We start from the raw sequence: 16,727 nt of genomic DNA, 5'->3' as shown, positions 1-16,727 counted from the left end.
GTGGTACAGTTATGTATTTTGGGTACTATAGTGGCCATGGGCTTAAAACATTGCTGAAACATCATTTGTAGCTGTTAGATGTGGTTTATGTATTGTATCATAAATACAAAAAATATGTTTGTATTCGAGTGAAAACGTTGACACATGTCGACTTGTGTAGATTGAGTGTGCTGCTGTTTAAAGTATATGAAAACACTTAGTGAATGTGTATAAATGTTTAACAAATACCTACCTTAGCATATATAAGCAGGTCTTAAAATGATTCTTACCTTAAATAAAACAAACCTTTAAATGTAGAGAAGTGTAGAAAGATACGCTTCCAATGTGTTTGAGTGCTGTGTGTGGCTTGCAGGTAGTGAAATAATGGTTTTGACTTAACAGGCTGCAGCATTGCTTATTACATTCAGGTGTATGTGTTTGAGTAGTAATCAGCGTTAATTAGCAGACCCAGCCGTCCGCTCTCATGCGGTATCTGTAGGGGTGGTCTGGAGGTGGCGGCCGCCTGTTTTGTGTCCGAAATGAACGGTGCTTTCGCCGATCGAGCGGTAGTAGCACCGTACATTTTTTGTGCACACCCCCGTGTACGCCCAGTTTTCCTCATTATTTCAGCCGCTCACAATGACAATGACCGTACTCTTGCGGACAGGTTTTTTCGCATGTAAAGAACCATCCGTGAGCGCTGTGCAGTCGTCGCGCCTGCGCATTGCGGAAGGTACGCATGCGCAGATCAAAAAAAAAAAAACAGGAACGTAAGCGTACGGCCCAGCCGCACGAACCAGAATAAACCCCTCAGTGACTCCTGTGTTCTCCACAGGACGGAAGATCCAGGCATACTTTCTAGTGGGCGGCACAGGAGTCTGCGCCATGGCCTCTCTTATTTACATGCTTTGGGATGCTGGACTGCTTCAGGGAGCTGGATGGTATGCGTCGTGCTGGGCTTCCTGGAGTGTGGCTGTACAGTTTGTCGGCAGGAGTGGCTACCTGTACTGGTGCTGAAGCAGGGCTGGGAAAGGAGCTAAGAGCCGGGTGCTGAGCGCAGGGGGCATCACACACTACTCCAGGTCACCTCCAGGGGACCTGTGAGAGACTTTAAATCTCTCATGCGGAATCTCCCATTATGAATCTCTGGCAAAATCTCTCGGTGTTTAGGCCCATTATCTGAGAGATTTAGCTCAAGGCAAATCTCTGGTGCTGAATGGCACAAATCTCTCAGTGTGTGGGGCCTTAAGTAAGTTAATACAATTAAAATTGTGGCCAAAATTTTCAATCCCGCATGCTGAGTATGATTTCCGCTGTGGGGGGGAGGTATTAGAAACGTTACAATTTTTAAGTACCTGACAACCAACTTTACTTATGTAAATGATTAATATGTCTGGCTGTAGCATAGATCTCATACCCTCCAACATGACCCATTGCATTCGGTACACAATGCTCTGAACCGTGCTGTCAGTGAGTGACCAACACGCACCGTCCCAGACGACCGCCCGCGCCCTGCTCCCTCCAGCGTCACGTGCTCACCAAGAGGGGGCGTGGCCCAACGTAACGTTTGCGTGCAGCCGCCTTGATGGGGGCGTACCTGAGGGATTGCTGATGATCCTCGTGCACTGCAGCAGGCATGGCTGGGCGGGCACAGCTGTCAGCATTCACCGCTCTCCGTGTATGAGATCAGCATCGGCCGCTTCCCGCCCCACCCGGTGTAGGTGCCTGCGCGTGTATCCTTAAGCGCCGGGCCCCGCCCCCTATCTTCCTGCTGACAAGATGGCGGCGGAGTGCAGAGTGTTGTCTTATACCGTGTACAAGTGGAGTTCCTTCTCCTCCAGCTATCTCCCCGAGTGAGTACAGCGACGCCCGGTCACACCGGCCTCCCCCCGCAGCTCCCCAGCACCACCCGTGCATTGTTCTATGTATACTGTGTATATGGTGTAGTGGGGAGCAGGCCTGTCACTGGTGGGCTAGCCTGTCATATATTACATATACACTAAGTGTACGCACACGCTCACTGTATACTATATTGCCATTACAGCTTCCCTGGCTGTGCAGTGTGTGTCATCTGTATAGTGATAGTACTGATGCTTTCCCTCTCTATACTCTCAGCGTGTGATGTGATTGGTTGCTGGCAGTATAGGTGTTTGTCTGCCAGCGAGCTTGCTGTGCTGATGTCATATTCAGGTCAGTATGCTGACAGCAGTGTTGTTGACATCATTAATGTCGACAGCTGCAAAATCTTGACAGTGAGAGAATGTTAACATATTAAGGGACAAACTCAGGACGAAACTATGATGCCAGCATGCTGAGTGCTCACATTGAGCCAGTGGGACATATGTACTTTACCTCTCAATATTGCGGAGCACCTGTTGGCAGAGATTTTGCCACTGGTATTTGTGAAGTATAACTATTAAAATCGTGCTCTTTCTGCTTAATGTGAATCAGTAAGTATGCCACTGCCTTCAATTAAAAATTATGTCTGGATTGTTGTTTTATGGGCTCTAGTTGTAGTGGAATCGGTTCCATAAATTTTTACCAGCCATATAGTTGATTTGAACAAACCATATACGGTCAGCATGCACACTGCAATCCAGACACGGATTGGATTTTATTGACAATATTTTTCTCATGTGACTACTATAACTGTGCAAAGCTGCTTACATGCATGGGTAAAGAATATCAATATGCTTAAAATGTGCTCAGTAGCATGATATCAGTGTGTGGATCCCATGGACAGCATTGTGAAGTCACTGACATTAGGGAACCAGTTTGACAACATGTGTGCAGCACACCTAGTAATAGCCAAAGCATCAGGATCTTAAACGCAGGGTTTGTGATTGTGTTTATGCCCATTATTTTACTAGCAAGGCACAACTGGAAAAAGCAGTAAAAAACTGCACAGGAAAGATGGTAATAATAATTGTATGCAATTAAAAACACTGTGCAGCTAAGTAAATACACCAAAGGGTTCAAATCCAAATTACACCCAAAAGAACACTGAAGCGACGAGAAGTCGGTGTATAACAAAAAGCGCTCAATGTGTAACCTGTTTAAAAAAAAAAAAAAAAAGGTTTTAAGTCACCATATAATAAATTGGATTAGATGGGTTCACAGATTCCTTTTGATTGTCCAGTAATCAGATTGGCTACATATCTGAAATAACCACCTCTCCTCACAATGTGGACGAGGGGGTGAAACACGAAAAAAGAATACTGCAAATTATCTTCAATTAAAGATGCATTTAATACAAGTCCACAGTTACGATGTTCGCTATTGAAAAAGATTGCAGTAGCGATTGAAACGTGTCACGTGGAGGAAATCTGAGAGGAGGATGTTTAATTACCAGAACAGGAGGCCTTTCAAAGCACTGATTCGGGGCAGACATGTCAACATCCATAGTGTTGACATAGGGAATGTATCTCCCTATTGCCATATTACAGGCTGGGTTTGAATAATGGCAGTTAGAAACTGGTTGTTTGTCACGCTCCACGTTCTCACTTTTTGAAGCTTTGTGAATCTATCTCTTTATCTCTTAGCCTGACACCTATCAAATACAAACACTGAGAAATCTTAGTGTATAGGGCCGTACGTACTAGACGATGGCCAACCTTGACACTTCAGCTGTTGTTTAACTGAACATCCCAGCATGCCCTGCATCAGATTTAGCATGGCCAAATAGCAAAACTGAAGCAGAGCATGCTGGGATGTGTAGTTTAACAACAGCTGGATTGTCAAGGTTAGCCATCAAGGTACCAGACAATATAGTGAATATCTGTATGCAAGACGATGGAGGATAGAGACCTTGTCCTGTTTATTGAGCAGAAATGAGTGAAGGGCTCCCAAACAGCACTTTTTTGTTGCACTCAGCACTTTAGTTAGGTTTAGCCTTACAATCAGTATGAAAAAAAACAAAGGATTGAATGCCCCCTGATCTCCTGTCCCTTTAAATGAGAGAACAGGCGCACATAAACAATTCCACAATTTATGTTGTCTATACAATGCATGCACAGATGTACTCAATAGAAATAAATATAGAAACAGAACCTGTTGTGATCTTTGAGTATTCGGTACTTGTGTAATAGCGCAAGTGCTATTACACAAGTACCGAGTATTCGATACAATTTTTTTTCTTGTCTGTGTGTATGGAGGGAGGAGAGTCTGTCTACTCTACTTTAGTAGTGTTCACTCCTCGTGGCCTCTCATCCCAATAACAAACCTGGCAGTAACCCAGACTTGACCTTGTCTGAAAGAACAAGGGTTAAATGAACTAGGATGACTTTTAAGGTAAATAGGCTTTGCAAACAGGAAAGGTTACAAAGTTTATTTGCATTTCTCTTACATTCTTATGGGATACAGGGAAGTCGTTCATAACGATGGGGAATAAGAGGGTTTCCGTAGGAGACAGGCACTTATAAAACTTTATACAGGGTGTACTGGCTCCTCCCCTCCTTCTAGTCAGTTTAAGAAATGTGCCTCAGGAGAAGCACGCATCAGGAAGAGCTCCAGAGAGTTTTATCTTCTGTTTAATTTCTTTATTATTTTGGGACTGCTGTTTTGGACTCAACAGCAGTCCTGCGTCATGGGAGACTGGGGGAAGGGTTCAGCTGCAGGCCACTTCATGGTACCGAGCTGTCCCTGCCACAGGACCACTGTCCTGCGTGGGTGTTGTTACCGCGGGCATTGCGCTGCAGCGCGCACACCCCTGGCATGCCGCACACCCCTAGTCCAGTCTGAAGATGTCGTGTGGTGAGTACTACCCCGGGGTCCTCCGCCGAGGGGTCCCCAGGTGACTGTGCGGCAAGATGGCTGCGGCGGTATCGGCGGTGCCCTGCCCAGGGACCGCGCAACCCCCTGCCTACACTGGGACAGGGTACTGCCTCCTGTACTGTCCAGGGCAGTTTACCACAGGTTGGACATTTTTCAATGTCAGTCTCAGTATAAAAATGCAGGTAAGCTCCGGCGCCATTACGCTGGGCGGAGCTTACCCAGAGTGGGACCATAGCTCTGTGAGGGCGCCAAAACCTGCTTCCTGCTTCTACCCTGGCTGCTGGAAACGCCATTGTACTGCTCCAGACAATCCTCAGCTATGTGGAACAGAAGGAATCTGCTAGCAGAGACAGCATCAGGTTTTTAGCGCTTGTGTACTTGTACACTTGCCTGCATACACTGTAAAGTACTGTTAGATTATACCAGCTCTTAATATTGGAGAGCTCAGGTTGTTTGGTGTATTGGTCCCCTCCATTAGCCTCTGTACACTACCCCACTAGCTTGTTAAGCTATAAACTACTCAGATAGTACTACACATAGTAATTATCTGTGTCTAAATCGCACTGCATAACTGTGTTTGCTCTGTGTGTGAGGGGAGACTGTTTGTTTGTCACAATGGTGAGGAAACTTACATGTATGGTGTGCAGTGATAAGTTTGTGCCAGCTTCTTCATCACAAGTTACTTGTCAGCCATGCATGTTCCCCCGCAACTTACTGGACAGCAAAGTAGCACACAGGACAGCTCACAGGAGCCTGCCTGGGCAGCAGGGACGAAATCCATGCTAGAAACTGTAACTACACAGTTAGCTGCTACAGCAGCACAGACCCAGAGAGTGCAGAGGGAGCTTGCAATCCTTTCTGCTAGAGTTGATATAATAACTCCTACTCCTGGGGTATCTCGTAAGAGAAGTGCACCCTCTCAAACCCCTGAATCTGGTGCAGCGGACGGGGATGAGGATGATATTGAAGAAGCAGACATGGGGGGTGAGGAGACTGATGCTTCACAGTCACTGCTCCGGGGCACAGAGCCATTAATTATGGCAATCAGGGAGGTGCTTGACCTTCCCTTAGCTGAGTCCTCTGAAGGGGATTCTTTCTTTGCCACTCAGAAAAAACAGCAGGTTGTTTTCCCTGAGCAGACTGACTTGGAGAATACTTTCAAGTCAGCATGGAAAAACCCAGAAATGAGGTTTAAAGTGGCTAAGAAATTTAAAGCCACGTTTCCATTTGATCCTGCGGGACGGAAAGTGTGGGAGGAGCCACCTGAGGTGGATTCCTCTGTGTCTCGTCTAGCAAAAAGATGGTGCTTCCAGTACCAGGGTCTTCCTCTTTGAAAGACACCACGGACAGAAAGGTTGAAAATACCCTTAAGTCCATTTTTACTGCTAGTGGCGCGTGTCAGCGTCCAGTGTTAGCAAGTTGTTATATGGCAAAGTCTATATACACATGGGCCTCCCAGATTCAGGAGGGCCTTCTGGGTGACATGACAGTGGCGCAGGTGTCTGAGAAATTACACCATATTCAGGACACAGCTAAAGTTCTGTGTGAGGCGCAAAAAGAGTTAGGAGCCATTAACGGCCGTAACTCAGCCATGGCGGTATCGGGTCGCAGATCCCTCTGGCTCCGGCAGTGGATGGCTGACGCTGACTCCAAACGGAGTGTAGAAAACCTTCCCTTCACAGGCGAACGGTTGTTTGGCAGCGATTTAGATTAGTTAATCTCTAAAGCAGGATTTTCCAGCTCGATCTCCTGAGCGAATGGTCCGGTTCACATCTTCCGATGCATCGGAAGATTGTGTTGTCATCTCGGACGAGACTATCACTCCAGTGGTGGCTCCACACGCCCAACCTGCTGGCAGGGCGAAGGATTGGCATCCAAAATTGGGTCTTAGTCACCACGGATGCGAGCCTCCTCGGATGGGGTGCTGTAACCATGTGTCAGTCCTTTCAGGGCAAATGGACCTACTGGGAAACACGTCTCCATATCAACAACCTGGAGTTACATGCTGTGTATTATGCAATCCTGGAGGCGGCCCCTCTCCTCAGCGGGCAGGCTGTCCGCATCCAATCAGACAATGCCACTACTGTGGCGTTTCTGAACAGGCAGGGCGGGACCAAAAGCAGGTCTTGCATGCGGGAAGCAACAAAGATCCTGTCCTGGGCAGAGAGTCACTGTCAGGCTCTATCTGCCATATTCATACCCGGGGTGGACAACTGGGAAGCCGACTTCCTCAGTCGCCACGAGCTTCACCCCGGGGAATGGAGTCTACACCATCAGGTGTTCACTGCTCTGGTGGCTCGGTGGGGGACCCCACTAGTAGACATGATGGCATCGAGACACAATTGAAAAGTGTCCAGGTACTTCTCCAGGGCGAGAGACCCTCAGGCAGAGGGAGTGGATGGCCTCTCCATACCATGGGCGTTCCACAGCCTGATTTATGTCTTCCCACCGATTCACCTAGTGGCTCGGGTGTTAAGGAAGATAAGGAGAGGCGGAGCCGAAGTCATTCTAGTGGCTCCGGACTGGCCACGAAGGACGTGGTACCCAGATCTTCTAAGTCTTCAAAGGGACTTGTGGCGTCTACCTCTGCAAAGAGACCTGCTCATGCAAGGTCCGTGCGTCTTCCAGGCCTTAGAGCAGCTTCGTTTGACGGCCTGGAGGTTGAGCGGCAGATCCTAACAGAGAAGGGATTTCACACATCAGTCATCAAGACCATGACGAGTGCTAGGAAGCCAGTAACGGCTGCCCATTACCATCATATCTAGAGGAGATATGTAGGATGATGTGAACAAGGGAAGTTTGCTCCGGCGGAGTTTAAACTTGAAAGATTCCTCAAATTCCTCCAATCTGGCTTGAAGCTGGGCCTACGTTTAGGCTCCTTGAAAGTGCAGGTATCTGCACTCTGTCTTTTTCCAAAAGAAGCTGGCTAATATACCTGAAGTACAGACGTTTCTGCAAGGCGTCTTGCATATACAGCCTCCTTTTGTGGCCCCTACTCCACCATGGGACTTGGATGTTGTTCTGACGTTCCTACGATCCTCCTGGTTCGAACCACTGGAGGAAATAGATTTAAAATATCTTACATGGAAGATGGTGGTCTTATTAGCCTTAGCTTCGGCTAGGAGGGTCTCTGAGCTGTGGGCGTTAACCTGCAAGAGCCCATATTTGATCTTCTATGAAGACAGGGCAGAATTACGCACTAACCCGCGTTTTCTTCCCAAGGTAGTGTCAGCATTCCACGTGAACCAGCCAATTGTGGTTCCTACTAATGGCCCTCAGTCTGAGGTGCCGACATCTTTGGATGTGGTAAGGATTCTCTGTGTATACATCAGGAGAACAGCAAGGATTCGTAAGACTGATGGACTTTTTGTCCTTTATGATGCCCAAAAGATCGGGCGTCCTGCTTCTAAGCAGTCTATTGCACGCTGGATCTGTAGGTAGAATTGGTGGAGGTTACTGCGCTTATCCCTCTGTATGTGGGGGCAGCTTAACTGAGTGGTCCGTACTCAAAAAATGGATTAAAGCAAATAGTAGTTGTTAAGCGCTCACCTAGGTTATGTGCTTTGATGCAGATAAATGTTTAAAGGAGTATGTGTAAATGAGTGACAGTAAGCTGTAGATGTGCAATCAAAGTGTATTTTATTTACAGTATGCAAACAAGTGTACAAATGAAAATATATGCAATCAAGGTGGGCGATGAGAGCCTGGAATGAGCCCCTGTGGGGGAATTGGGGTGCCAGCAGGTCCCTTTCTACCATAAGCCTGGTAGGCTTATGTCTCAAACAGGTGGGGGTGGTGTGGGGACTGCCAGTTATAAGCCCTTGCAGGTGTAAGGGGTCAGCAGAACCCTTTAACCATAAGCCGACTGGCTTATGGTTAAAGGGTTCTGCTGACCCCTTACACCCGCAAGGGCTTATAACTGGCAGTCCCCACACCACCCCCACCTGTTTGAGACATAAGCCTACCAGGCTTGTGGTAGAAAGGGACCTGCTGGCACCCCAATTCCCCCACAGGGGCTCATTCCAGGCTCTCATCGCCCACCTTGATTGCATATATTTTCATTTGTACACTTGTTTGCATACTGTAAATAAAATACACTTTGATTGCACATCTACAGCTTACTGTCACTCATTTACACATACTCCTTTAAACATTTATCTGCATCAAAGCACATAACCTAGGTGAGCGCTTAACAACTACTATTTGCTTCACGCTGGATCTGTGCAACCATTAAACAGGCTTATGTGGTGGCGAAGCTTCCTATGCCTGCTGGGGTGAAAGCCCACTCAACTCGTTCAGTGGGGACTTCCTGGGCGGCTGCCCGAGGAGTGTCGGCCTTACAATTGTGTAGAGCCGCTACATGGTCAGGTAAAACTTTTGTCAAGTTTTACAAATTTGATGCTTTGGCCACTAAAGATACTCAGTTTGGGTAAGCGGTGCTGCGGCAATCTCCGCACAATCCCGCCCGTTCTGATGTCTTTGGTATATCCCCATCGTTATGAACGAATTCCCTGTATCCCATAAGAATGTAAGAGAAAATAGGATTTTAATACCTACCGGTAAATCCTTTTCTCGGAGTTCTTATGGGATACAGGGCGCCCGCCTCTGTGCGGAGTTCTGCCTTACTCACTTTGGTGAGACGTGGACCAATACTGGGTCCTCCTGTTACCCTGTGTCCTTGCGGTCATAAGGGTGGAGGTTGCCAAGGTAACCTTTTATTGTTTACATTGTGTACCTCAGCTGTTCACGAGTGTATGTTGTCACTTAGGTGATATTTCTTATCAAGTTGTTCCAGTTGGAACACCATAGTGTTTTACAAAATGTTGTCAATAGTTGACATATTATTAAGGCCCTGAGATTTCCACATGTTCTGTGGTCGCTACAGTGGTCTCTGTATGTTGAAAAGTTATGTATGGGTGTGCTGGATGAATCTCACCACGTTAAATATTACACATATTCCTCTCATATTGTTCTTCTCCTTCGGCACAGTTTCTATTAACTGACTAGAGGGAGGGGAGGAGCCAGTACACCCTGTATAAAGTTTTATATGTGCCTGTCTCCTACGGAAACCCTCTTATTCCCTATCGTTATGAACGACTTCCCTGTATCCCATAAGAACTCAGAGAAAAGGATTTACCGGTAGGTATTAAAATCCTATTTTTTTTCTGTTTTATTTTCCTGTATCCCATTTTGAGAGTGTGAATGCATGATCAGCTGTTGCAGGCAGCTTTTTCTAGATCATTTAAATGGAGAGGTGTTTATTTTCTTTTTTTCCTTTAACCCCTTCCCGACATTTGACGTACATTTATGTCATGGTCGGGATGTACTTTCCGACGCATGGCATAAATGTACGTCATGCATTTAAAGTGTCACCGCGTCTATAGACGCGGTGACAGAGGGGAGATGGCTGCTGTCCCTGACAGCAGACATCTTCCCTCATTGCCCAGGGGGGGCAGCGATGCCCCCCCCCATCGGCGATCGCTGCGATTGGCTGTTCAAATGTGAACAGCCAATTGCAGCGTTTTCTGTGTTCTGTGTATAATTTTGTCTCTGCTGCCCCCTAGTGTCCAAAAAAATTAAAAGGAGGTTGAAATAATGATGGCAACATAAAGTAGACATATGGTCTTTGTTAGTTATTAACTATTTTGAGTGGTATGATTATTTGTCTCACAAGCAGAAAATTTAACATTTTGCAAATCGCAAAATTTTCCATTTTTTTACGACACTTTGGTATTTTTCACAAATAAACACAGACTGTATCGACCCAAATTTACCACTAACTTGAAGTACAATGTGTCACGAGAAAACAATCTCAAAATCACTGGGATAAGTAAAAGCAATAAAAAGTTATCCCCACATAAAGTGATACATGTCAGATTTGAAAAAAAGGGCTCTGTCAGGAAGGCAAAAACAGGCTGCGGTGGTAAGGGGTTAAATACTATAGTAATGTTTTGCCTGACTGAAGCAGTATATTTTGGTGTTTCCAGCATGTGAAGAACTTTGAATGAAATCACAATAACTTTGTTGATGTGATCAAAAATCAACAGTCACAGCATTTATTTATTAATAACATTTCTTAGCACAGCAAATTTCGTTGTACTTTACAATTGGAAACAGGGATAAAAAAAACTGGGTAGTTACCAAATCAAAGTTTGGCAGACCCTGCCCACAATCTTTAGGGAAATAGGCATTGATACACAAGGATTGTGACTATTGCATAAAGTCCACCAGATTGCAAAGGTTTTTTGTGGGCAGTGTGATACGGCGACCCAGCAATGTTGGCTTGGGTTCAAGAGGATTTGAAAAGTTTGAAAGAGAAAGTAATACCATTTTCACACTGCAACTCTTAACCGGTATATTGCCGTTTTTTTAGCCTTTTAAACCAGTTAGAGCTGTAGTGTGAAAGTGCCAGTCTGCATTTACCGGTTACAAATAACCAGTACTTGCAAACGGGTAAAAAGCAGAGTCCTACACGGTTCAGAGCCGTTTTTTATGCAGTGTGAACGGCTCTTAACTGGTATATAGGACTCAGGCAGCAGTTAACACGGAGCTGGTTATCAGCGCAGTGAATATTTAGTCACTAGGAGGCAGCGGATCCAGCTCATTACATAGTAGGTAAGTATGTGCATATGTGATGAGTGACTCATTTATATGCGCATATGTAATGTGCGTCTCATTAATATGCATATGTAATAAGCGGGAACCACTCCCTCCTAGTGACCCGTGGACGCCCGCTGCCTACCTCGCTGCCAGGTACCAGGGGAGGGAGGGGGTGTTACTAGGTGCTGTTTGTGTGGGGGGGCGGCTGCTGCTTTACCGACACCTGTGGCTGCCGCACCCGGGTCACCCTCTGAACCCGCTCTGCCTGCTACATGGTATATTACTGGTTAATTACCGCGTACCTTTTAAAACGGGTTCAATGTGAAAGGTACAAAAATGGGAATTAAACCGTAATATACCGTTTACAACATGCAGTGTGACTGGGGTTAAACTTGCTGTGACCCGGTTAAAGAAAAGTAAAAAAAAAAAAAAAAATGGGTCAAAGCAGTGTGAAAGCAGGCATAAGTGAGGATATGTGTGGACTGTACACTGGGGATGTAATTGGATAGGAAAGGTTTATGATGGTTATGTAAATCTGCCCAAGAATCAGAATGGACGTGTCAGATAATTTCAGTGCAGTCACTCAGAAGCTCCTGCCCATCTCCCGCATGTGTGGTGCGGGCAGACGAGCAGGGCCTCTGAGCGGGCGATGCGGCACCCCTGACCCCCCCCCCCCACTTGTGGTACTTCCTACACCCCTTTATTTGGGGGTGTCCCCACCTCCCCAAAACTCTCGGCCTGGGCTGACTAGTTAGGGTGGGTAATGCTTTGGCCACGGGACCCCATCAAGCGTGTCCCCTGGCTATGGCATTACACCCCCTGCTAGTGGAACCTGGTGCTGGTCCCCAAAATATGGGGGATACCTACTCATTGTACCCCGTATTTTGGGAACCAGGGCCAGCTTGAGCCAGGTGCTGGTCCCTAAAATACGGGGGGACCCCCACTCACTTCCCTGTATTTTGGGAAGCAGGACCGGCTGAAGAGCCCGGGGCTGGTCCCTAACATACGGTGAAACCCCCAGTCACCTTGTTCCCAGTATTTTGGGAACAAGGACCGGTCCAAGAGCCCAGTGCTAATCATGCTTGAGGGGGGGACCCCCACGCAATTTTTCTAAATTAATTTTTCTATTTTTGACAATTGAAGATGTCTTCAGGCTTTATTCCAACCCATTATTTAAATTTGAATTTTTTTTATTCCCCTGAACTCACCTAAACACTTTCTGTAAGAGATTTTAAATCTCTAATGCTGAATCTCCCATTATGAATCTCTGGCACAAATTTCTCCATGTGTAGGGCCCTTAAACGAGAGTCGTATTGTGTGTGGGAGGGCATTCCACAGAGTGGGTGCAGCCCGAAGAAAGTCCTCCAATCATGAATAGGAGGAAATAATGCCTGTGGATGTGATGTAGATCTTGTGGGTGTGGTATAGGGGTCCGACAGTCGGGATCCCGACAGTCATTAGCCCGACGTCTGGATCCCGACTGGCCGGACCCAGACAGCATGGCGAGCGCAACAAAGCCCCTTGCGGGCTTGCTGCGTTTGCCACCTATTCTATTCTCCCTCTATGTGGGTCGTGGACCCCCACTATGGAAAATAGCCGACGGCCGTTGGGACCCTGGCTGTCAGTGTTTTGACAGTCGGGATCCCAACTGTCAGGACCCCGCCCGGCACCCGATCTTGTGAGGAGAGAAAAGGTAGAATTGGGAGATATTTTCAGATAAGAGATGTATGTTGGTGTAATTTGGTTTATGGCCTTGTATGTAAAGTTAAAGGGGTAGTATTTTCAATGCGGGTGGCGATTCACTTGCCCTTGCGACCTCGCCTGTTCCCTGAGGCGAGGTGGAAACGGCAAGTGTGGCCATCAAAACGGAGGGGCTTGCCACAATGCAGCAGGCTCGCTGCATTTGCAGCAAACCTTGCCGTTTAAGGGGATCCTTGCCGTCCTCCGATGGTGAGGATTACGGCAAAACATTGAATATGGCAAGGATGGTTTTTCCTCGCCAAAAAAAAAGCCATCATCATACAAACCCCCTCGCCGCCTGCATTGAATATACCCCATAGTATTTTAAAATCGAATACTGAATTCATTCTAGCACCCTGCATCTTGTAATGCTCATGCAGTTCCGCTTCCCTGTCTGGGGTGTTGCTCTCTGCTGTGCTGTTTCTAGCACCATGTGGTCTGTATTTCAGCACTTTTATGCAGAATAGAACTGTTAAGGCCCATACACACTAGAAGATTTTAATTTCAAAAGACTTTGCCAAAATCTGTGAAAGATATATCTGTCACCAAAGTAGTGCGTACACACTGAGCTATTTTCCCCTAAGAGCAAGAGATTTTCAGGAGGCGAAAGACTTTGCTAAAATCTTTCATTATGGCTATTTACATAATGGGCTGGGTTTGAATTCCAAGGGTGGGAGCAGGGACCATTTTATTCAGAGCATTTCTGTTCTTGGGGCCTGATTCAGAATTGATTGCTGAGCTGCATATATTTGAAGCCCAGCGATCAGATAAACACCGCCCCACCCGGGGCAAAATACCACCCATGTGCACAGCTGCAATTTCATTTGCAGCCATGCACGTAGGTAGAAACCATTCACCATCAAATGATTTTTCCCCCTGTTCGCAGCGCCGAGAAAGCCAGGACTGATTAGCACTGTGATGGCCGTGGGGCGGAAAAAGGGCGCTGATGACTCCCTAATGGCTGAGGAACACCTATATTTTCTGGCAAACTCCCAGAAAATGGCAGTAGCCTGCCCCAAAATGGACAACGGCTGTCAATCAGACGTTTGTCAGTAGCCAATTATTACTGGCTAAAAAATAAACATTGGTGGGCAGGGGTACCCAGGGCCGGTGCCACCACTAGGCAGCATAAGGTATTTGCCTGGGGCACCGGCCACTGAAGGGCAGCACTTGGGAGCAACCCCCCCCCCCCCTCAATCGAGGTGAGTGGTGCCAGACGCAACTCTTCCCCCACCCCCGTGGAGCGACTCGGTGGCTGCCCCCCCTCCCTGTGGAGTGACTCGGTGACCCACCCCCCCATAACCCGCCACCCCCATAGACCGACGCAGCGACCCTCGCTGCATCACCCGCCGTCCGCCATGAAGCGATGCGGAAGCAGCATCACCACCACCCCGTGGAGCATCACAAACCTGCTTGCACCGGCCCTGTGGGTACCAGTAATAAAAAAAAACATTGGTGGGTAGTTGTACCAGTAATATATACATTGCTGGCATGGGCCAGCAATGTATATATTACTGGCTAATATAAATAAACATTGGTGGGCAGGGGTACCAGTAATATATACATTGCTGGCATGGGCTAGCAATGTATATATTACTGGCTTATATAAATAAACATTGGTGGGCAGGGGTACCAGTAATATATACATTGCTGGCATGGGCCAGCAATGTATATATTACTGGCTAATATAGACATTGGTGGCAGTGTTATATATTTGGGTGCTGCTGCGGGGGAGCTGGACAGGCTGCTGAACGGAAGAGCCGGCTCCCTGCTCTGTGTGACACCCTGCGCCCGGCGATCTCCACATTCCCCCATGTGGCGGCGGCGGACAGACAACCTGCGTCAGGCAGACTCCAGTCCCGACTCCCTGCACCATTAAACGTAACTATACAGCAGAGGGACAGAGCAGAGGGAGGGAGAAGGGTAGGCAGCGGGGCGGTCCGCCGGGCTGAAAGTGGCTAATCTTTCAGCCCGGCGGCCGTGGCAGCGTACACACCTAGCGATGATGGATACCCATCCATCATCTCTAGACATGCTGGTAAAACCAGCCGACAAGAGACTTTGCTAGCGATGATGCGGGAGCGTGTATCATCGCTAGTCGGCAATCTCTTGTGCATACACACTGGGCGATTTTCAGGTGAAAATCGGTGAAAACGCTTTTTTTCACCGATTTTTCAGGTGAAAATCGTCAAGTGTGTATGGGCCTTTAGAAGTACCACAACCGAGATCGACACTCCGGGCAGGGAAGAGGAACTGCACAGGTTTTGGAAGATGAGGGTGCTAGAATGAGCCCTGAAATATGGTAGAGTATAGGTAACCAGTTGAGCTACTGACAGAGTAGCTTTGCAGATGGTGAATGTCTGCTGAGGAAGATTTGTCTTGCAGCAGCATTCATGATGGATAGTAGTAATGAGTGTCTGTATTGGGGAAGACCAGTAAGAGACAATTGCAATAATCAATTTGTGAGATAAATGCATGGATTAAAGGTTTAGCAGTGTCTTGTTTAAGATATGGTCATATTTTAATAATGCTTATAGGTCTGTAGCAGGATTTTGTGACAGATTGAATGTGGGGAACCAAAGAGAGTCAAGGATGAAACTTAGGCAGCGAGCTTGTGGGGTAGGATTGATTGTCTTTTTCTCAACAGTGATAGAGATATCAAGTTGGTAACTACTATTGGCGGTGGAAATAGAATATCTGTTTTTTTTTTATATTCTGTTTGTGACAAGATGACATTCAAGAAGAAACGTCAGAAAAGCATTCAGTGACCTGGGCCAATACAGTCGGAGACAGGTCTGTGGAGGATAGGTAGATTTGAGCATCATCCACAAACATATGATACTGCAATGCAGAAGAGCTGATAAGAGATGTGGTATACAGTAAGAAAAGCAGAGGACCTAATAATAATAATAATAATACTATTATTAATAATAAACAAGCCAATCCTGCAAAATACTTAAAATTGGTTGCCTGCTTCTATTTTAAAGCTGTATCAATTGTTCCGGGTGCCCATTAATTATCACACGTTTCACTCCCAAATAGACAAGATTTAGTCACATAAAATGGCTGAACCTGACTTAAGTTCTGGCTGTGATGCCAAAAGTGCCATTTTAGCACAGTACACATTTTGCTGCCAGTGGTACTCTTGCCTGAATGAAGCAACAATTGAATAGCTCTGTCTGGCACACATTACTAAGTGCTGCCAGCAAAACCATTTAATTGCTCCTATAGAACATATTTCTTTAAGGTCCTAGTTCGACCAGCTTGCAGCCCCAAAGGCTGAAATAGAATATATATATGGATGACTGGTGAATGGGATGCTGGTGGTCAGAATACAGATGCCAGTATCCAGATGGAGGGAATCGCGGCAGTATTTATGCTTACCTTCCCCCTGCCTTCCTATAGCTTAACCTCTCCTCCACTCTCCCTTCCTAAACCTAACCTCCCCTGTGCAGCTTAACGTTCACTCTCATTAGTGCCTAGTACCCCCTTCCCTAAGTCAAATCTAAACCTCCATCCCAACCTCCCCCAGCCTAACCCATCCTGCATGCTTATGATTGGGATGTTGGTTTTCAATATTCCAGCCCTAGTCTTCTGTCTGCAAGTCTGGTTGCCAGCGTCTGTATTCTGACTTC

General features: G+C 46.8%; 1 protein-coding gene across 2 annotated transcripts in view; it reads left to right on the top strand.

Moving 5' to 3' along the window:
- The first annotated feature begins 1,545 nt into the window (after window positions 1-1,545).
- The window catches only part of MKLN1 (muskelin 1), an 86,423-nt gene continuing 71,241 nt past the window's right edge, over window positions 1,546-16,727 (top strand). Inside the window, exon 1 of one of the 2 annotated variants that reach the window (XM_083183337.1) lies at window positions 1,546-1,832. In XM_083183337.1, the coding sequence (XP_083039463.1) occupies window positions 1,759-1,832 (74 nt within the window). In that variant the 5' untranslated portion in view covers window positions 1,546-1,758. The remainder of the gene's footprint in view (window positions 1,833-16,727) is intronic. The other variant, XM_083183335.1, reaches the window with a different exon arrangement.

The sequence above is a fragment of the Crinia signifera genome, chromosome 4, assembly GCF_055691185.1.
Source record: "Crinia signifera chromosome 4, ASM5569118v1, whole genome shotgun sequence".
Classification (NCBI taxonomy): domain Eukaryota; kingdom Metazoa; phylum Chordata; class Amphibia; order Anura; family Myobatrachidae; genus Crinia; species Crinia signifera.
The sequence above is the reverse complement of the archived record's forward strand: the minus strand, read 5'-3'. Positions and strand labels throughout refer to the sequence as shown.